This window comes from Apis florea, unplaced genomic scaffold (genome assembly GCF_048593485.1).
Source record: "Apis florea isolate Af1SG1 unplaced genomic scaffold, ASM4859348v1 contig_37_pilon, whole genome shotgun sequence".
Lineage (NCBI taxonomy): Eukaryota > Metazoa > Arthropoda > Insecta > Hymenoptera > Apidae > Apis > Apis florea.
The window spans coordinates 2,588,737-2,611,432 of record NW_028256861.1 but is presented as its reverse complement, the minus strand read 5'-3'; the positions used below and the strand labels follow the sequence as shown (position 1 = coordinate 2,611,432).

At 24.1% G+C, this 22,696-nt stretch overlaps 1 protein-coding gene across 1 annotated transcript in view; it reads right to left on the bottom strand.

The window, feature by feature from the left end:
• sff (BRSK family serine/threonine-protein kinase sugar-free frosting) overlaps nucleotides 1-22,696 on the bottom strand; it is a 46,275-nt gene that overhangs the window by 4,053 nt on the left and 19,526 nt on the right. Inside the window, exons 2-11 of the mRNA XM_086916088.1 lie at nucleotides 16,330-16,510; nucleotides 15,876-16,016; nucleotides 13,144-13,294; nucleotides 11,652-11,867; nucleotides 10,741-10,940; nucleotides 9,725-9,955; nucleotides 7,746-8,035; nucleotides 3,913-4,064; nucleotides 2,539-2,691; nucleotides 1,602-1,776 (exon numbers count right to left, since the gene is read on the bottom strand). Of these exons, the coding sequence (XP_086772214.1) occupies nucleotides 1,602-1,776; nucleotides 2,539-2,691; nucleotides 3,913-4,064; nucleotides 7,746-8,035; nucleotides 9,725-9,955; nucleotides 10,741-10,940; nucleotides 11,652-11,867; nucleotides 13,144-13,294; nucleotides 15,876-16,016; nucleotides 16,330-16,510 (1,890 nt within the window). The remainder of the gene's footprint in view (nucleotides 1-1,601; nucleotides 1,777-2,538; nucleotides 2,692-3,912; nucleotides 4,065-7,745; nucleotides 8,036-9,724; nucleotides 9,956-10,740; nucleotides 10,941-11,651; nucleotides 11,868-13,143; nucleotides 13,295-15,875; nucleotides 16,017-16,329; nucleotides 16,511-22,696) is intronic.

The window sequence follows — 22,696 nt, the reverse complement described above, 5'->3', positions numbered from 1 at the left end:
AAAATTTATTTGATATAAAAAGATACTTTATGCATTAAAATAATAGTTTTTTACCATTTTAGTATACAGAAAAGTAAATTGTTGATAAATAACATAAAATTTATCAATTTATTTAATAATATTTTGTAAATCAACTATTTCAATAACACTATTTCAATATTCCATTATTATGTTTTATATGTCTATGCTATTTTGTACATATGTTATTGTATATATGTATATAAAAAATTAATACATATATTGTTTTTTTTTATTAGTTGTTTTTCTTTACTAGTACACAGTTATATTATTATAAATTATATATTAGAATATATTTAATATAATTGGATATTTTTTTTAGCCAACTGTAATATACTTTCTTTTTTAATTGTAGGTGTACAATGTAAATCAATCATGAAAAAAAAAAGCATAAAGAAAATAAATAACATTGGAATTATACATTATACACGGTTCTCGTAGATACAGGCAGAATGTAAAATAATACTTGCCAAGGTAACATCGATCTAGTTGCGCTTGGACGATTGCCAAACTCGAAACATTGCTACCTTACTAATTTACCATTTTTCGCGGTTTATATTCAAAAATACAATATATCCTTTTTGTTCTCTTTTGACATTTATAAATAAACATTAAACAAATTAAAAGAATAAGAGAAAAGAGTGAAAAAAAAATTTTATATCTGAAAGTCATTTTTCAAATTTTTTTTTTTCTTAATTTCAATTATACATATAAGATGTTAATATATTCGTGATATATATTTGAAATTATAGAAAGCAAAATAAGTACAAAAAGTTGATAGAAAACATTGAAATTTATTTATTAAGTAATTTTTTAAGTTTGTGTTAGATAGAATGAGATGGGATCATATTATCATTTTACTGTCTTCCTTCATTTAATGCAAATTTAAATTCTTTATAATTGTTTAATAAAAAAGAAAAAATAAAAATCAAACAATTTTCTATAGATATCAATTTGTTTGTAAGTGTAATTGCATATTTTCAAAGTAAGACATTAATCACATCTTGTGAAGTTGTTCTATTTACTAATCAAATATAGGATTAAATATTTAAAAAAATACTAAAAAATATTAAAATTATAAACTAATTTTAAAACAAAAATAGTATTAAAGTTAAAGCCTGTTTAATAAAATAACATTTTTCAATATATATAATTCATAAAGCTATATTATTATATATATTTTATATTGTTGTATTTTTATAAATATTTTTATGATACTATGATTTTAAGTTAGAGATATAAATTATAAATATCAGAAATTAAAAGATATAATTATATTTTTATTATAATTATATAAAATACTTTTTATCATGTCTATTAAATGTTCAAATATATTAATATAGAATAATTAATATAGAATAATTCAAAGCATTATTATAATAAAATAAAATTTTAAATAAGATCATATTTAAATTATATAATAAAAATTTATTATAGTATAAATAATTTTAAAATCCAATAATGTATGATCTGTAGTTTTTTTCTGAACTACTGATAAATACTGAAAAAAGAAATATAAGTTATTCTGATTTTCAGATATAGAGTTATTGCGACAATATTTAATGAAGTGAAAATTCACTTACCGCTTAAGAGAGTAAAAGTAATGGCAAACAATGGTTCACTTGGCTGTTTCGATATGGCGCTGATGTCTACTTGAAAACGGACTTGCCTTTGAAACATGGCAGGCGCTGTACTACCCCTTTTATATTCCACTTTGAAGGACATGGGTGAGCTTACACTGTGAGACAACTCTGCTATCTGTTGATCAAAACTTGCTTGCTTTTTATATGAACCTGAGAAATTTCAAACGTACATTATTGATCAAAAATTTGATATCTTTACTTTTTCTTACTTTTGATGTTGTTATTGACACATTGTAAACTGCACATTATGAAAATATAATAGTAAGAAAAATATAATAAATATAATAATATAATTAAAATATATATATCTAAAAAAAAAAACTACAAAAATTTACTAACGTGACGTTTAATAAAATAAAAAATTTAAATTAATAGTCTATAAAAATATAATACTAATATTTTAAAATTATGAATTATTTCAATATTTTTTTTATTCTAATATATTATTTAAATATTATTTTTTTATTCTATAAATAATGTGATAAAAATAATTTCAATTCATGTGATATGTAAATAAATTATTTTATAATAAATAAATAATAATCTTCTTAATTTATTCAAATAAAATAACAAATATATTGATATAAAAGATTGTAATGAGATTATCTGTTATTACATATCAATGAATTAATTTTCATTTTGACCATAGTAAATTATTAAATTCCAAGTTCATAAATTTGCTTGAAATGTAATCACATTTGCTGTCAGAATTGTTTTCGCTTTAAACAATTTGTCAGAAAGATATTATGATAAATGTATCATTATAATAATTATAATAATTATAATACAATATAATAATTTCAAGAATTTCTTAATGATTCCAAACTTTTGATCGATAATGTATAAATGAGGAATATTAAGTAAAAAAGAAGCTTACCGATAAAAAAGCATGTATCAAGTCGGCTTTGACGCTTGCTAACACCTTTCCTTTTACGAGAATGGTGAATGTTTCATCTTTCTCCGTGGTCATTAGACTACCAAACCATGATTTTTTTGTAAGTTCTGGAGAGGAATCTGGAGTGAGATGTACCTGTATAAATCAAAGAAATATATTTTATTCGTAATGATATTTCTGAAATATGTACAATCCATAAGTATCCATAAGTCACTTTTTAATTTTAAACATTTTATGGTTGACATTAATTTGTGAATTTATTTCTTAATATCGCAGTTACAAAAATTTGTAAACTATATTTAAATTAAAACTATATTTCATTTTCAAAATCAAAGATCAGAAAAATTATTTCCATATCCAAATTGAAGTTGCTATTAATTCATATATGATGATAATAGATTTCGTTCTAATTATTTGTTCAAATTATATTTTCAAAACATATTTTGTAAAGTTATGTCTATTATTTTTTATTCATTTTTTAATTATTATATTTAATATTTCTTCAAGAATAATAACAAAGTTCTTTGTTATAAAATATATATATATATATATTAAAAAGTATTATTCTTTAATATAATAATTGAATGAGTTAAATTTCTAATATTTATTATATATCAATGGAAAGTATGAAGAAAGTTATGGATGGAATATGTGTTTATCTATCAATAGCTTGAATCTATAAATAGCATGATACGTATATGTATAATGATATGAATATCATTACACCATGTACATTTAATCTCACTTCCTTTAAATAATCTTAAAAGTAATAGTAAATTATATTTGGTTATAAATAATATTATAACATAAATATTATTTAAGAAAATATTTATAATATTACAATTATTTGAAAAAAAATTTGTTTTATAATATAATATATCTCATTCATAGTAAATATCTTTATTTAATTCAATCAATTAACGAATGAGATAAAATATGCTTTAAAGTAAAAAATAAAACAAGTAAATATAGAAAAGAACTTATATTGCACTATTATAGTGAAATAATTGATCTTTTAATATTACAAATTAAAATTAGAATGATCGTACTATCTTATTATTCTATCTCAAACAAAAGTAACTCATTTATATTATCTGATCCGTATCTTGGTATAACGTTATATAAAATTATTTACATTTTCCAATAATATTTGCATTATTATTGTTAATGTATTAAAATAAATTTATGTTATTATCAAAATATATTATTTCCTTATAATACGGTTAATTATTCCAACATCATATTTCATAATTATATTTTCATTTCTTCATATTCTGAAATATATTCCCACGTATTAGATGACTTATGGACGAAAGTAATTCATAAATATATTTGTTTAATCAAATAAAAAAGTACCTCCTCGGCACTTGTGAGCAATTTGCGCCGATGAAATCGAGGACTACCAAGGAAGGAGTTCTTGATAGTGTTGAGCCTTGATCGCCAATGATGGGCACCTGAACCGGCGCCAGTGTGGGGAGAGCCTGGCGGTGTAACACCGACCGCAACTACTGCGAAACGGACTATTCTTTATCTGTGTCACTTTTTATTCTTTTCATTAAGAATCAGAGATAACGTGATAATTTCTTTTCAATATCAAACGAAAAAAATTATCACGTTAAAATGAGCTTTTAAATAAGATTTTTTAAAGATTTTAAATAAAGATAGTATATTTATATTATGAACCGTGATGATCTGTTGAAGTAAAAAGGATGAGAAGCATTCTAAGCATAAAAGCTCGGTTTTTTGATTTCTTATAAGATTTTTGAAGTAGATAAATAAATATTTTTATGTCTTCGAGAATTTTTATTTTTTTAAAATAATATTTCAAATATCGTATAAATATTATTTTGAAATGAATATAAGAAAATGGTAATTTCAATAATATTATTGTTTCTTGTATATTTTGTATATAATATAATATATCGGATATTTCATGTAATTCCAACATCTGGAATAATTCACATGTTTTCGGAAATATTAAAAAATGTTTCAGACGGAAGAATCGTTTCGAGGACGATAACTTGGAAAATTATTAGTTTCGAAGATAATTAAATATCTCTTATTTTTAAATTAATTGTTCTTGATTAAATTGATTCAATATAATTAATAATGTTATAGAAAATAATGTTACATTTATGCATTAAAAAATATATGATCCTGTGACAAGAAACAAATTTAGCCTTCATATTTCAAACTTCCACGCATTTACCCGTGAAAAAAGTAATTAACCTGCATTATGTCGCGCCTTCCTCAAAACCATTCAATTTTTATTTGAAAAATTTTTTTCAATATTTCCGAAAGACATACTTATAAAAATAATGATATGTTCATTTGCTTTTTTCAAATTATTTTTCTATCAATATAAATGTCAATATTAATTTTTCCCAAAGCATCTGCACGTCAATTTAACTCCTCTCATATCCTCAATGTTAATTAGCCTTCAGCAGAGTAAATTGGTTATTTCCGCGAAAAAAGATGGATAAGCAACGATTCAACATGTCGCATTGTTTCGAACAAAAGGACGTTTCTTCGGCTCGTTTCGTTTTCAAACACAGGGAAGAGAAAAGAGGAGAAGAGAAAGGGAGGGAGAAAGAGAGAGAGAGAGAGAGAGAGAGAGAGAGATCGAGTATTCCACGCGGACGACGATGGATGCACGCGTATCCTCCGTGTCACATCTCTTTAACAATGATTCGTGTACGCTCGTTATGCGCCGCGAGGTCACTTGCATTTTTTAAAAACCGTCTTGGTTACTAACCCTTTCCGGCAAAATGAAAACGCGACACTCAGACATCGACGAGGGGCCCTGATGCCCGAAGAAGCTTTTGTGCGCCCCGTATAAACATTTCTGAACATTTACGCCTTCCTTTCAACTATTTTTACCCACGATTTATTACAGTGATAACTCCTTTTATAACGCGATTAATACGTATTGTAGAATTTTTCACATATATAATATAAGATAACAAGATATTTGAATTATTTTCACGCCAACTTTTATTTTTTTCTATTTTATTATTATTTTATCAAATAGTATTGTTAATATAGAAAAAAATATGCACTATCGTTTCAAAACAAGTATCCAAACATTTTTTATTCTATATAAAATGTAATTTGAATTTTGTTAAAAAAAGATTTTTGTACAGTTATTATTTTTTTTCTTTTATAACTATATTAATCTCACGAATCAAGTACAAAATCGTATCGTAGCATAATAAAATTTATTAATTTTTATGCAAAAAATTATATATAAATGATAATTTAATAATATAATTTCAAAAAAATGATACTTAATATAAACAATTATCTCGTTGTTTGAGAAGTGTATTAGAAAAAAACATGGAAAGAAATAATCAGAGAAAGATTAACGTGCAAACAATAATATCTAAATTAAATATTTAATTATATTTTATTATATTGTTATATAAAAAAATAATAAGGATTAATTTTAATTACGATATTAGATATTTAAGTAACATTTATTGATATTATATATTTCGTAAGTTTATTTTTGATATTTTTGAACGATAGTGTATTTTAATTGCTCACGAAAGTTTTCGAATTATTGCGTTCATTATTATTATAAATTTTACTTTATTTACTAAATTTATTCTAGATTCATGTTTACAAAGAGAGAGTTTGAATATTACAAAGAAAGATTCAAGTTTTATGCAATATAAATATTATATAATTACTAATATTTTCTTTTTCTTTCATTTTTGTATCGTTTTTCTTTTTTTTTTTTATTGTCATTATATTTATCTTATTATTTTGCTTTAAGCATTTTTCACAAATTAAATATAAAGATAAAATAATTAAGAATAATAAATGAATTTGAAAATAAAAAATTAGGATGAATTAATTTGCCAATTAATTAATCAAATTGGATTTCTTATAATCCAATTAGTTTAATTTGATTTATTATAGTAGTAATTAATATAATTAATTATGTTAAGAAGAGAATACGATAAAATAATTTTACGAATTAAAAATACGAAAATTAATCTGTCTCTCATTAATCTACTGAATAAAAAATTAATAAAATTATGATTTTATTATTTCATAACGCTATTCTGAAATATTTGTTCTACTTGATATTATTCTTATTATTCTTATTAAATTTATGACATGATAATTTCTAAATAGAAATTTGGCATACTAAACAGCACATAAATGCTTTGAACATATAACTAGTTTTAAGAGGACTTATAATCGATTAGTTCATAAAATGCAATCTAAAGAGCACTTTGGAAGAATGGATTATTCATCGAAATAATGCAATCTCGTGAAAATATCGATTATCTAGAATTAAATAGGAAAGTTTATGTTAATGTCATTAAAATCTCAACTCTTGTATCAATGGAAAACAGTTTATAAAGTTGAATTATTTATGAAGATAAATATTTGAACGTTAATATTAATTTCTGATTTATTTTCAATTGAGTTTTTATTAATATTAATTAATAATTTTTATTAAAAGAGAGATAAAAAAAACTTTGTAGGATTGATGAACTATTTATTAATTTAACAAAGATTAGAATCTGAAGATTTTTGAATAATTTCAAGATAGAATTAGATAAAACGCAATCTGATTAATTATTAAGATTATGATTAATTTGTTTGAAAATTGTACAAACAATTAATCATGATTACTGATTCTTCAACAAAATTTAAATTAATAACATTTAATGAAATAATTATTAATTAAAGAAGCAAAAACAAAAAATCATGATTAATTTTATAATTATTAATCTTCGTGTACTTTCATAATATTTAATAATAATTATTTAAAATTAATCAATAATATATTTAACATATATATAGAATAATAACAAATATAATTATTATAAATAAAACTTATAAATAAAAAAACGTATTTGAAATAATAATGTTTGTAATATTTAAACAAATATTTAAAATAAATTAACATATGAAAAATAAAATAAAAAATTCTATTGAATTAATTATTTGAATAATTATTTGATAATATCCAATTCTGATTTACCGGCATTGTTCATTTGCATCATTGTGCATTTTCATTATCGTTTCTCAAGAGACAAATTTTATTACTATGTTTAATTCTCGCATACGAGGATAAAAGATTTTCTTTAAAACGATGAAACAATTCGAAACTTGGAATTTAAAATTAATTGGAAAGAGAATAAAAGAGAGAATTAGATATATAAACTCACCCTGCTGGACATCGTTTATTTCTATTCCCACATTGGGTAGAGCAGCGATAGGAGCGACGACTGGCGGCGTGGTAGTGTTTCCGTTGCCCGCGGCAGTTGTCACTGTTGACAGCCTGTGAGGGCTTCCTGTCTGGCCTAGATGCGAGGTTGGAGGAGTTCTGTGAGGACTGAGCAGTCCTGCGACAGCATTCGAGCCATGCAATGGCGAGCTACCTGGCGTCGATGCGTGGGAGTGCGACGCGTGTGTGTGACATCCGGTACTTGGTGAACGACGCGTGTGATGCCTGGTACTGAAGAAAAGAAATTCGTTCAAAGTTTGTTTCATAGTTTTAGGAGAAGGGAAAAATTGTAATGCAGAATATGTCTGGAAAGTAACAAGTTTCATTTCAAGTTTTTATCATAATGCCGCCTGTTTGTAGCATTTTATAGGTTATGTATTTATATTATCAATTATCAATTACATTTATCAATTTTTCATAAGCATATAATGTCAAAGTTGAGAAATTTGATCATAGATTAAATTCAAAAATTCAATTTTCATCAATTGGATAATTAAGTAACGATTATTCTTTGAAATTCTTTTCGTAGTAAAATTAATATTTTACATAAGAGTTAATTCGAACATTTTTAAACGATTTCGAATTTTTTTGATATTGCTTATGGCGAAAAATCGAAACAGTTGACGATAAAACAGAAAGATATATTCATGATTCAAGTATTAGTGCTTGATGCAATGAAATTTTTATTATTGATTATACTTATTTCAAAAATTTTCACATAATTATTCTTTTTATTAATGATTAACTACTGATTGACGATTAATTTCTTTAATCAATAATTTATGATTAATTTCGTAAATTAATTAAAGTTAGAAGTTAAAGAATATAAGTAAATTATAATGTACAATCGTGTTATAATATATAATTGATAATTGTCGCTTTTAAATAGAAACAATGATAAGAGAAACATACATATTTGAAAGTTATGATTTGAGCCAGATTATATATCATTTTGCGTGTTTGATATTCTATTGGTCTCTACGCGGTCAATTTGTTTGTCAATTGATCAATGATGTTTAAGATACGATTTTAATCGAATAAAACCGGATTGTCCGTATAAAAGTCTCACGTGATGGAGAATTAAATAGGGAAACAGAGGGAGAAAGGTGGAGAAAGTACACGTGATACGATGCGATTGTACATGCGATGCATTCAAATGGAGAGATCAATCACGGTCACGCAATCGTGAAGTTGAACAAAGCTTGGGATTAAATTTTGTTTTAGAAGATACAACATTTTTTTTATTTTTATGCGTTTTGATAGTTTTCAATAAATAGAAAATAATAATTTTAAAAATCTATGAGTGTAAAATTATGATATTTTATGAATTATTGCATTTTTTAATCGATAGTATTTATCGATAATTTGATTAAGTATTGATTTGTTTAATATTTATTTAATATTTTTATTGATCAGATTTATTAAATTTAGATTTTGAATTGAAATTAGATTTGTAAATTAGATTTGTCTGAGATTTATTTTAGTTGAATTCATTCCAATCAAATTTATTACTAAATCATCCTATTTCTTTTCTTTTTTTTTTTTTATTTACAGACTGGTTAATTTTTGCAATTATCCATGTATTTAGAGTATGAATATATATAAAATTCTCAAAACTTACTACTAAATTATTTTTCATTAAAAAACACTGCAAATATTTACTAATTTGACTAAACAGATTTATTAATAAGATTTTATATTAACAATATTAGCAATAAATTTGAGAATAAAATATTTGAGACTTATTTTCTTCTTTAAATACTTATTTTTCAACAGATACTATTCTGAGAATAATTTTAATAAATTCTATTTTCAACCTAATATTCATCAATGAAAAATAAGTCTTGATAGTTTTATCTTCAAATTAATTTGTATTTTAACGTTTAATAAAACAATAAAATTTGATTTTTTAAATTTTACCTCGACTGTCTTCTGGGTGTTAGAGGCGAACCGTGGCTAATTTCACCAAGATTCAGAGCCGTGCTACCGTTCACACGACAGGTGTCCACTCGTTTTCTTGGTGGATCCGCTTCTAATTGTCCTGCAGAACCCCTCATACCTCCTCTCATTACTTCCAATTCGTCCTCGCAAGCTGGTCTTCTCCGTTTTCTCTCCAATAGTAGAAAGTATATCACCTTTTCCGTGTTGTGACTGTATAAAAAAAACTTTTAGTTAGAACGATCTGATTTTTTTTTTTTTAGAATATACTGTCTTCTTTAGTTAATATTTCTTGTCTAGGATTCAATCTTGAATAATAGTATTCCAAATAAAAAATAAAAATATTTATATGAAATTGTATTTTCAATTGTATTAGATATAATTATTTTGAATAATTCATACAATGATTTACTATTTAAAATAATTGAATTTACGAACGTGTAATAAATGAACAATAAATAAAATCTTTAAAAAAATTTAATAAATTGTGTTATATTAATGTAGATAATAATTTATTATTATATTTATTTATTAAAATTGTCTATTTCAATAATAATTTCCAATTTATTTATTTCCACTATTTATTTAAAACATATCTGCATTGTCAAGAATCTTAACAAAATTCATATAAATTTTCTACCTTCACTTGAAAAGTAAAAGCTAAATGTATGTCTTTAAATATTGCTTGACATATAAAAAATTTGAAAAATAAAAAAATATTTAGATAGAATATTTCAATCAAAAATAACAATATATACGATTCTATATATAAAATACATTTCAAGGTATAAATCAATTATTTATTAATTATTTATTATTCGAGAAAGTTGGGCATACTCTTAACTCTTATTTGCTGGGTCGCATCGTTCGATAAATGTTTAAATTTCTTTTCTAAGAAAATAAAGTTAAATGAGAATCAAATGGAAATGAAACGAGAATTGGATATATAACTTGGTAACTCTTCCTCAGTTAGTTTGTACGCCATTGTATCGTCTTACTTCGGGCTGAGAAGTTCTTGGATGAGTTTGTCCCGTTCCTTGAAGCAACCCAGGCTCGCGATTGCTTGCAACACGTCCGGATCGATTGCCTCCACGGACGGAATAACGTGCGTTTGCACTACGTCCATCATCGACAGCTCTAATTCTAATTCCCCCTTGCCTGCCGCCGTCACCCACACGTGCCTGTTTATCTCCGCCAGCTGAGAAAATTTGAAATTATGATTTATCTTCTCTATTCTACCGATCATGGTTATGGAGTTGAATTGATAGGGGAGAGATGATGATAGTGAATGGGATATTTTTCTGTTTAGAATGAGATTGAAAAACATTTGACAACCATTTGTTAGTTAGTTTCCATTAGAAAGATTAATTATTTTATTATAGTGAATAATCATTCATAAAAAAAAAAAATATCCTCTGATCTTGATGATTTTTTTAAACATGTTGTTAAAGTTATCATCTTGAGTTGTGTGTTGTGTGAAAAATTTTAATTTTCATTTAAAAATTTATTAAGAATATATAAACAGATTATATCAGATCAGTTTTAACCATTTACTAGAGATAATTTGAGTGTTTTCTTATACAGAGTGTTTTATTCAACATAATGTGTACAAAATTAATAAAACTTTTGAAAAGAATTGCACTAAACAATCAATATTAAAAATTCAGTATTAAAAATTATTAATTAATAATTATAACAACCACTTTTAAATGTATATTATATTATATATTATATTAAAAGAATTCATTTTATCTGCAACAAATTAAATGTACAATGACAACTGATGATATGATAGCCAGCGCCATCATTATTATTATTATATTAATATCGCATAATCCATATTAAATATTTTTACAATCAAGAAAGCATTCGAGTTCAAATTTCACAGTCAATGAAAAGAATATCTTACCGTGAGTCTCTTGTCCGGGTCGACTTCGATCATCCCTTTGAGCAGATTTTGACACTCGGGCGGCACAAAGTGGGGTATGTAAAACACGCCTCGTTTCACTTTCTCTAATAATTTTCTTAAATTGTCGTCGTCGAAGGGCAACGCGCCTACCAAAAGCGCGTAAAGTATCACTCCACACGACCAGACGTCCGCCTTCCTCCCATCGTATTTCTCACCCTGGAAACGCGCAATTATTCCTTATTTTTCTCCCCCTTTTAATTAAATCTTCGACCAACTGGCTTCCCCCTTCACGTTTAAAAACCACGTTATTGTTCTTAAGTTATTAAAGTTGTTATTAAAGTTTTTTCTTGGTTAAACGTCAAGCGATTAAAATTGAAAAAAACTTTAAATCCCCTACGAACGACATTTTCTAACGCGAAAAATTAAAACAGCGATTCTCAATTGGTGGTGGTGTACAATTGCAGTTTGGTGTACAAACAGTTGCAGAAACATACATTAGTGGGTGTAATAAGTATCTTTTTCATTTTTCAAGTATCGTATTAATTAAGTATTTATTTGAAGATTCAGAAGATGAAGGTGAAGAATAAAAATTCAAAACGTATGGGAAATACGACAAAAGTTGATTCATTTTGATAATGGATAAAGGAGGATTTTTTGGTGATGGATATTGATAAATACAAAACAATTGAAAAATGAGAAGAAATGGAATGAAATTCAAAATGATTGTGAAAACTTGTTTGAATATTTGTGCTGAACTATGCGAAAGAAAAACTGGACAAAATATTCATAGGAAATTCCTATGATGCACATATTGCATCATTGAAAAGATGTATTAAGATGTTGCTTATCTCCATTGAAGCAACAATAAGGAATATTTTTGTTTAAATGAAAAAGTCACTTTGTTGTTGAATATATTTCTTTATATTTCTAACAATAAATAAGTCGCTGTTTATTGTTTGCCTTTTTCATTCGAAGGGATAAAACTTGAAGAAAAGTAAGGAACACGTGATAATTTGTAGCAACAAAAACAATGTTTATTCAGCGTTTATTGTTACTCAATGAAAAACGACATTGTTACAGATCAATATAAAAATTAATATATTATTTGATATATTTCTGTTAATAAGATACATTAACTCTTAATAGAATACTCTATACTCTAAAGTAAATATTAGAAATTGCCTTTGAATAGATCTGTATGCAAGCTTATGAAATTTTGAAGGTATATCTGTTGATAGATCATGCTTTATAAGTTATACGATTTTCTGGCGTTTCAAACTTAATCGAACACTTCTTTTCTCTTTTTATACTGTTAATAAATATACATCATATTATAGTTTGCAAAGAGCAAGCTATTAATTGAAATATATTACTTATTACATACAAATAATAAATGGCAATATTTGAAATATTTATTTTTAATATTAATTTATCTTTAAATTTGAGATAAATTTTATCCAGACTTAAACCAAAAAATATTTATAGAACTTACTCGAATAACTTCAGGGCAAGCGTAATGAGGGGAACCACAGCTAGTTTCTAACATGGATCCGGCAGGTTGCAGCGACGCCATTCCAAAATCCGCTATCTTAATGTTATTCTTCTCGTCCAACAACAAATTTTCAGGCTTCAAGTCTCTGTGACTGGAAGTGAGAAACGATTATTAGAGAATTAGCCATCTAACGTTGGTAGTAAGTCTACATAGCTTATCGTAGCTTAGGGTGAGCTAATTTAAATGATCGATCGAAGCCAATATTACAGGGGTATCCCTCCAGCGAAATTAGGTCCGTTTCTCAATTTATTCGATTGTTGGGGTAGGTCACCCCAACTAGACCTTTCGGAACCCCTCGCGTTTCTACGCTGCTCGTTTTTCTCTTGCCACTGTTGTCGAGTTAAACGCGGTGCGAAATTGACCGGAAGGAATTTAGCATCATTGTTGAATTGTATACAGGGTGTTCAGATGATTAAGTACGTGGAGAATTTGAGGGACGATTTTGAGAGATTGAAGTGAATAAATAAGTTGGTATTAATAAATATCTGTTGAAACTTATTTTGTAACATTTATTTTTCATATCTATGATTAAAACTTTTTGGCTAAATGGTATTATATTTTATCGTGAGTCACACTACAAATTTCTGCCATTTGAAATAATTGACAATAAATGAGAAGAAAGTATAAAAATACTTTATATTATTTATGTACATTACGATGATGTATGTATGAAATTTTTATTTCTTTAATTTTTCAAGATTATTTGAAAATCACTTTGCATTTTTTAAATAATATTTCTCATATAAAGAAAGGAGCAAAAGAAGATGAATTTTGAAATTAATATTTAATAATTAAATTGTTGAAAATAATTTAAATTTTTATATATGATGAAGGAGAATGCAATGAAAAAATAAAACAATAATTAAAAAATGTCTTAGATAAACATTATTATAAATTTACAAAAAAATAAATATTATTTTTTAAAATATTTCCTATATTATTTTGTGATGTTTTCATTTATGTATAACTTTTTAGTATACATGTTGGAATTGAAGTTTTTAATTATATTAATACATCCAAAAAAAGTTTTAATTTTTCACTTCTATTTTGACAAAAAAATATTTATCAAATTATTTTCCTTGTATTTACTTCATACAAAACTGATATAACATTTTTATGCGTTTGATATTTAATATTACTATAATATTTTATATTTCAGAAAGTACAATTATTTTTAATGAATTTCGTATGTTGCGTTTAATTAAAAAGGTTTTTTGCTAAGGATTGCAAAAATTTAATTTTTTACTAGATAAGCAGTATATGAAGTAATTTTATCTTTATCTTGTTTCATTCAATGCTTGTAAATTAAATTGCTTGTAATTTGAAAAATAAGCTTTAACAGATATCTTTGCATACAAACTTATATACTTATTTGTTATTAGAATTATTCTTTAAATTTTTTAAGCAACTTTTTCAGAACTGCCATAACGTAATGATAGTATTGGGTATGTATTGCTAGCGAGTTCGAACAAACAAATCGAAACAACTTCAAGAATCACCAATTAAGGTTTTGTTAATTGACTTTTGAAACATCTTGTATATCTTTCTCATTTTGAATCAATTGATTTGAAGTTTTCATTTAAATACATTTTTAGCAGCCAATTTATTCTGTCGTAGAAAATTTATAAAGTCCTTTTTTCTCGTAATATAGTTTATTTGTTTATTTGTTACGTTTATTTCATTTTTATATCTCGGGAATCATTTCTATTATTAGACTTTCTTGAATTCGATAAAATAAGCAATAATATATCATTTATGATATATAGAATAATATAATATAAATTTCTTTAATTGTTCAGGATTCTCCATTCTTCTTTGTATCTAAGTAAAATTAAATTCATATTAAAAAAATGGTTTTTTGTAATATCATATTATTGTAAGGTAGAAAAGAATAAACGTGGCTCGTGTAATTGTTCTGTAACTTACAATGAAATGTGAAATTGACATAAAAAATGAATTATCGTAATAATAGTTTTTTTGACACTTGTATGATCTTGGTTTAAATCTTATTTTTAGACATTTATTTTTGAACATTAATGAAAAAAAGAGAAAGTTTTATTTATTAATTTGAAAAATAATTAAAATAATTATTCATTTGATTAGTTTGAAATGATCACATATTAGTTTATTTGAATAGACAAATGATTTTTTCTAATATTATTATTTTGTTTTTAAATGAAATAATTTTCTATTTTATTTTTTTTAATAATTTTAAATAATTTTATAAGGATTATCTAAGTAATTTTATTGTTTTAGAATTATCACAATATATATTTTGATGAAGGAAAAATTTGAAGCAAGAATTTTAGAAGCAAATATGATTATATTGTAAAAATTCTTAGTTTGAAAGTTAAATAAAAAATTTACAATAATCAGAATAAAAGTTAATTTATTTAAAAAAATTTATTGATATATATGATGTAAAATTATTTTATAAAGTTAAAATAGTAAAATATTTAAAATAATTCTCATTATTAAAAATTATTATTTATTTTATTTATTTCAAATGAAATCGAATTCATTTTCTATGCGCATTATCGACAAAAATAAAATGAGGTTAGAATTTCATATCTTTAGAATTATAAATAAATATGTAACGTATTACATTAGTTTTATATTCGTTTCGTATTATTAAAATAATAGATTAAAATAATCAGAAATAAAATACTCACCATATACTATGACTATGACAAAAATCTAACGCAGAGATAATTTGTCGAAAAAATCTCCTCGCTTCCTTTGGCGTTAGTCTACCCTTTTTCACTAAATAGTCGAAAAGTTCTCCGCCCGAAACATGTTCCAGAACAAGATATCTGAAACAAACAAGTGGAATTTCAACGTTACATTCATACTTTTCCAAGCGTACATTCACTTCTCTACAAGCAATGGGTGTCCTGCGAGTAAAATACTTTTTGTTTAGCGTGTAGATGTCGCTACTTTCTCTCTCCTATAGCTGAATTACGAAATACTCTTTTTTAAAACGGCTGAATTAAAGTTCAGTGACATCTCGAGCTTGATGAAACTCGAACTCGACCCAGAGTTTCTCTCGACTTCATTCAGAGAAAAATTCATGAAAAATTCCACTTTTTTCTTTTTCTCTCTTTCTTTCTACTTTTAAATACTCACAGATATTTTTTGTTCTCATATACATCTGAGAGGCCGAGTACATGAGGATGGTCGATCAGTTTCATAATGGCGATCTCTCGTTCCACTTTCATCAGCACGGATTCCGACAATTTTTCTCGATTAATGATCTTGATCGCCACCTTCTTGCCCAACACACAGTGGACCCCAAGCTTGACCAATCCTGAAACAAGCATGGTGACCAATTCGATTGATTATTTTTTTATCGATATAATTATTCTATTTATATGGTCTTACATTAATATTACAATCGTATTCTATATTTACATTTTAATTGCTTTAAAACAATAGATATTAACCGAAATGAATATAAAATATACAGGATGTTGATATAAGTCTGCGATGAAAAGATGAGAACATACTTCTAAATATATTTGTAAGATTCTTAATTTCTAAAAATTTTTTTTTTCTATTTTTTAAATATATAAATATATGCGATTCAATCTTCTTTTCTTTGTATATACACTTTCAAGATTATTTTTAAACAATAGACAATTGATCGGGCAATTAATCTAATTAATTCTAAAAAAGAGAAGTCATTGAAAATAATTGATGAGGGCACAATTTTCAGATTCTTTTTCTGCAATTGAAATTAATTGTTTTTATTATTTATTGTGCATAATTAATATTGCATTGTTGTTATTTTTTATTTAAATTTTATATGAATTTTCACTATGGATAGAAAATCTTTATCTTTTATTAAAAAAATCTTTTGTTATAACAATAATATAACTTTCGATTTTATATATTTATTTTCTGATAGACTTGGAAATTACAGAAATAAAATATTTGAAAAATAATCATTAAGATATTGTAATCGTAATATATTGTTATTTTAATAATTATTGGAATTAATCATTTCATCATATTTATAATAATATACCAATTTATTTGAACAGATAAATGATTTTTTTCTACGTTATTTCATCATTTGATAAAACGATTTTTTTATTTTATTTTCCTATTTTCTTTTTCCATCTATTTAAATAATTTATTATATTAACATTAACAATTGCATTAGAAATATAGATACCCTTATATTGCATTGTGTCATGCATACAAACATTGACATATATTTGTCAATAGCTACAATGAGTCAGTTACGCTTTCAATTGTTACAATGGTAGGTTTATCACGATATGAATATCTTTCTAACGAACTGTTTAAAGCGAGAACAATTCTGGTATTAATTATGATTACATTTTAAACGAATTATAAATTTATTATAACTTGGTAATTTATTATATAATTAAAATTAAAATTAATTTATTCAAAGAAAATAAGAAATAATCTTATTACAATCTGTATGCTAAATATAATATCTGAATATATGATCACAAATTATTTTCATTAATTTCTAGAACTGCTAATTCAAAGTAGAAATATCTACGATTCACATTATTGTATTATATAATTATTATATTATATTTACTATTGTAATGTAACTTTAGTTTTAATTATTGAAATTTTTATAATTGAAACATAATTCATATGTATTTTCGTATTTTATATTAATTTCAATTAATACATTTATTATTACATTCACTATATTTTTTCTCATCCATTTTTCACTTTTATCCTCGATGCAAATTATTTCAAATGATACGATTATTTAATCAATTCGATAAAATAAGCAATATTTCTTTAATGTGTTCTATTAATATTATTGATAATCCGTATTCATTTTTTCCATTTTACATTTTCTCATAAAAAAAATGAATTTTATTATATATAAATTTGTTATTGAAATATTGTTTTGTCAAGCTATATAAATTTCAGTTAAACCATATATCTGATGTTCTATTCAAATAAAATATTAAAAGAGAATGATTTATTTATATCTCACAAGAAACACAAGTATACCTAACCTATTTTTACAGTATTTATTTACACGATTCACAGTTATGTGATTTTTTATTAAATATACGTTTCTCATATCACTTATAATATGAAAATAATAAAATAAAAATTTAAAATTTATTATTTCACATTTGTAATCTTAGTTTAAATAAAAATAAAGTGTGCAATATTTTCTATTGAAACGCATTAGAAGAATCGTCGATAAAGATGTTCGTATTCGTTTACGATTATATTTCGAACGGATAGGTCGGTATTTTGATTACAAATGAAGTAATTGAATATGATATACGAGTGATATAATTTGTTTTTGAACCGAACAATCTCGCTAAAGAAAGATTCGAAAAGCTGCTGAATAGGATCATAGTGTAGTAAGTAGAACTCCTTATATAAAGAATAGCTCGTTGTATTTGGCCCCATCAGCGCGATCGTTCTTTGTTAATTTCATTTTTGGTAATTCCTTCTTTGCCGACAAGTTTTTTTTCGGGATAAAATTGAATAATACGATATTTTATAAAGATATATTGTTTATTATTTAATATTTAAAAAATTTTTTTAGAATTACAAATTTTTTCTAATAATAATATTTAAATTGTATATTTAAACTGTAATCTTTTTTCCACATGAAATAAAATAATAAATAATATTTTTTGTAAAATAAGATATTAGATTATATTAAAAATTTATTTTTTATAAATTTATGACAAAGAGCATCATTTTTTAATTAACTTTCTATATATGATATATTTTTTTCAAACATGAAAACAATCTGAATGTTTTTTTTTTGTATTTCACGTGGAATTTGAAAAGAAAACAAGAAAAAATTTTTTTATGAATTTTTTAGATCATTTTATATTTTTTAATAAAATATCATATTCTTTTTATGATATAATGAAAAATGAAAAAGAACAAATTAATAAGAACAATTTAATAAATGAAATAATTGATATACAAAGTAATCCAACGCATTATATTTGTTTTTTTTATTCTATTTTAAAAAAATATTCTAATTTAAAAAAAATTTCAAATAAAATTTTATATAATTTAAAATGTTATTATTATAAAAATATATCAGTTGTATCTTTTTCCTAATTTTGTTATATAATTTTTTCTATAAATTGTTATAATTTCTTCGTATATATTTGTATTTTTAAAATATAATAACATATCATTGCTATAGTAAAATATTATTTTGATTCTAAAATTTCAAAAGATTCTCGTGACAAAATTTGATAAGGTAATTGAAATAAGTGAAGAAAAAAAGAAATGGAAATAAAAATTATTTTTTGAGTTAATTTATTAGTTTCTGAAATATTAATAAAAAAACTTTCAATATTATACATTGAATCTACCTGAATACAAATATGACTAATACTGTCTTCATTTAAAATTTGTTCTCATTAAATATTTAATAATCGATTTTATTTATAGGAGATATTTATAGCTTCCCTTCTTTTGAATTCTAACCTGACAATATCCACTATAAAATCGCTTTCATTCAAAGCGTGCTCAAAAATAATAGTAATTGTTATATATGACAAATCAAATGTATGTATTTAATTTTTATCAATTAGTCAACACTCGACAACAACTATAGTAAAGATTATTGCATGTTAGTAACATTTGAATAAGCATAATATTCAACATCTGTATATGCACTTTTCAAATAATCTTTTATCAATATCTCAGAAACTAATAACTAATACTCAAAGTTAAAATTTTAAATCTAAACCTACTTTTTCTCTCCTACTATTCTTCCAAATTTTAATCAACGATCAAATCTTTCAATATTTCAATATCACTTCTTTATTTTCGCTTAAAAAATAAAAAAAGTTACACTTATTTTCACTTAACAATGCCATTATCCTGATCTTTGTACTACTTGTTATAATAGTAAAAGCAATTTCTAAGATTGTTTCGAACGACAAATAACATTGGAAATGGATATACGATCCTTTTTTCGAGGTTAGGTGTCGAAGGCGGTGTCGGAAATATGTATGTGCACATACTACTACCTTGATAAGTAAACATAGAGGTTTTACTTGAGTGGTTTCGAGTTGCTTCCACTTGGTAAATCACGGAAAGTTTCCAAGCAAAGACTTCGTGTCAAGCCTTACTAACGTAAGTTAGTATACTTCGTCATTCGATTCTTAATCTCACTAATTCTATAGAGTGGAATGAAAAAATAAAAACTATATTAAAATTATAATTTTTTCTAATAATAAAAACAAATTATTTCTAAATTTATAGGTTTATTTACAGAAAGATAAATTAATTATTGAAAAATTTTTGAAATGCTGCAAGGATTTTGAAATTTTAATTTTTATTTTTATACTTAATATTTTTTTCCTTATATAATTTTATATTACAAATTTATTGGTATTTCAAAATGCAATAAAACGAAAATAGCGAGCAAATTCATAAACTGTTTTTTGTGCAAATACATATTTTCATATATGTTTCGTATATTTTATATTTAGAGATGTAAATGAATATATTATACTCATATTTTTTTCTCATATTGATTTTATTTATGTGATAAACATTGCAAATAGAGATTCGTATTCCGATTATGCAATATTGGAAAATTGAAAAATTTTTGAGTTGTTTGTAGCTTTATAATATTGAAGCAATATATGCATAAATGTAACAATAATTTAAATAATATCAATTTATCAGGAAACTATATGAAAATGCTTTTCTTGAAAACTTGTAAAAACGTGGCCATTAGACGATCAATGATTCTTTCGGAAAAGAAAAAAAGCTCAAATTGAGTTAAAAAATAGTTAAAATCGTAATAAAGAGGAAATTTTATCGAATATCATCATAAATTTTAATTGAAAGTATCCATTTCACCCTTTTCGTAAATCGAACGACAAATTTAAATTGGATCGCGCGCATTCTCCTGTGGGAAACTAGGATATTTTAACGATTCGATATGTTTGGGTTAGATTCTGAAATATTTCCAATATATAGAATTGGGTCGTGTATTTCACGTTTCAACATCGTGTAACATCGTATCGAGCCGCTGTCATCGTGTAATCGGACACGATTCTTGACACTGCACAATATTTGGAAAAAATTAAAAATATGAGAAAAAATTTAAAAACGCATTTTTTTGTTAAATAAATAAGTATATGTTAACTGTAACGAGTTATTAAGTTCCGAGTGAAAATTGTTCAATTTTTTCGAACCGAAAATAATTGTAAAATTATTCGAAAAATGTTTTGAAATATTCTAAAAAAATTTATAATATTCATAATTTCAAATATCAATAATTACGTCAGTCATTTCTGTCGTCAACTTGCGATTAGTTCTTTATCGCTCTTAATAAGCTTGAAATATATTGTACAAGGTTTCATTTTGAGCAACTTTTTTCTATGACAATATAATAATCAACAGTCAGCTTTACTTTTCGATTTATTCGCAAAAAATTTTTTTGATATTTATATTATTGAATTCTATCATTACATATATGCTGTGTCATTTAAGGGAAGTTGATGATCATACGTATGAGTGAACTCAATAAAAATCTATTTCTTTATAAATTTGAACTTTTTAAATTTCGTTTATAATAAATATATATAAGATATAAATAAAATCTTTGAGTGATTGAAATTAATAATCAAAATTAATTTTCTCGTTGTATAGAGTATGCATATATTACATAAGTATATACATTAAAAAAAATATCTTAAATTCTTCCATAATATTTTTTTATTTTTTGAATTTCCTTTGAAATTTTTATTTTTATTTTTATATTATTTGTTATTAAATAAAAAATTTTTATAAATATCTCATTATATCAATTTTTCCAGACGTTTTAAAACTTAGAAAAATAAAAAATCCAGCTTAAGAATAAAAAATCTTAGTGAAAAACTATTTTATCGATAAAGTCAATACCTTATAGCATAAACATATCCATCTTTAATATTTAAAATTTTTTAATATTTAAAAAAAAAGAAGATTTAAAGATTCAATATTTAAGTAATAAATAAATATTTTTTACATTTTATATTATTTTATCTTATATATACAATAGTTCAATACAATAAAAAATGTTTGAACATATATAGAATTATAGGGAAATTAATCTGGCTGATTATACAAACGACTATACTACTCGTGGTGAGACTACTTCATTCACAGTAGTACAAAACGTTAAAGTACCGACGCATCTCGTTATTTCAAAATCATAAACGAATACGAATATTTTTTATCAAAATCTGATACATTTCAATTACAGTGAGAGACAAAAATTTTTGTGCATTATTTTATAAGGAAATTCGTCTAAAAATTCTAATTTTAACGAAAATTTCTATATTTACGTATACCATAATATAAGATATTCGAAAAAATCGCGGTCAAATTTATGTTATATGTTATAGAAAGTCAAAAAAGTTCATATAAACTTATATTCAAAAATATTTTATTGAAAAGTTATAAGCGTCGAAAAATTTGAAGGAAAATTATTATTTATGAGGTCAGCAAA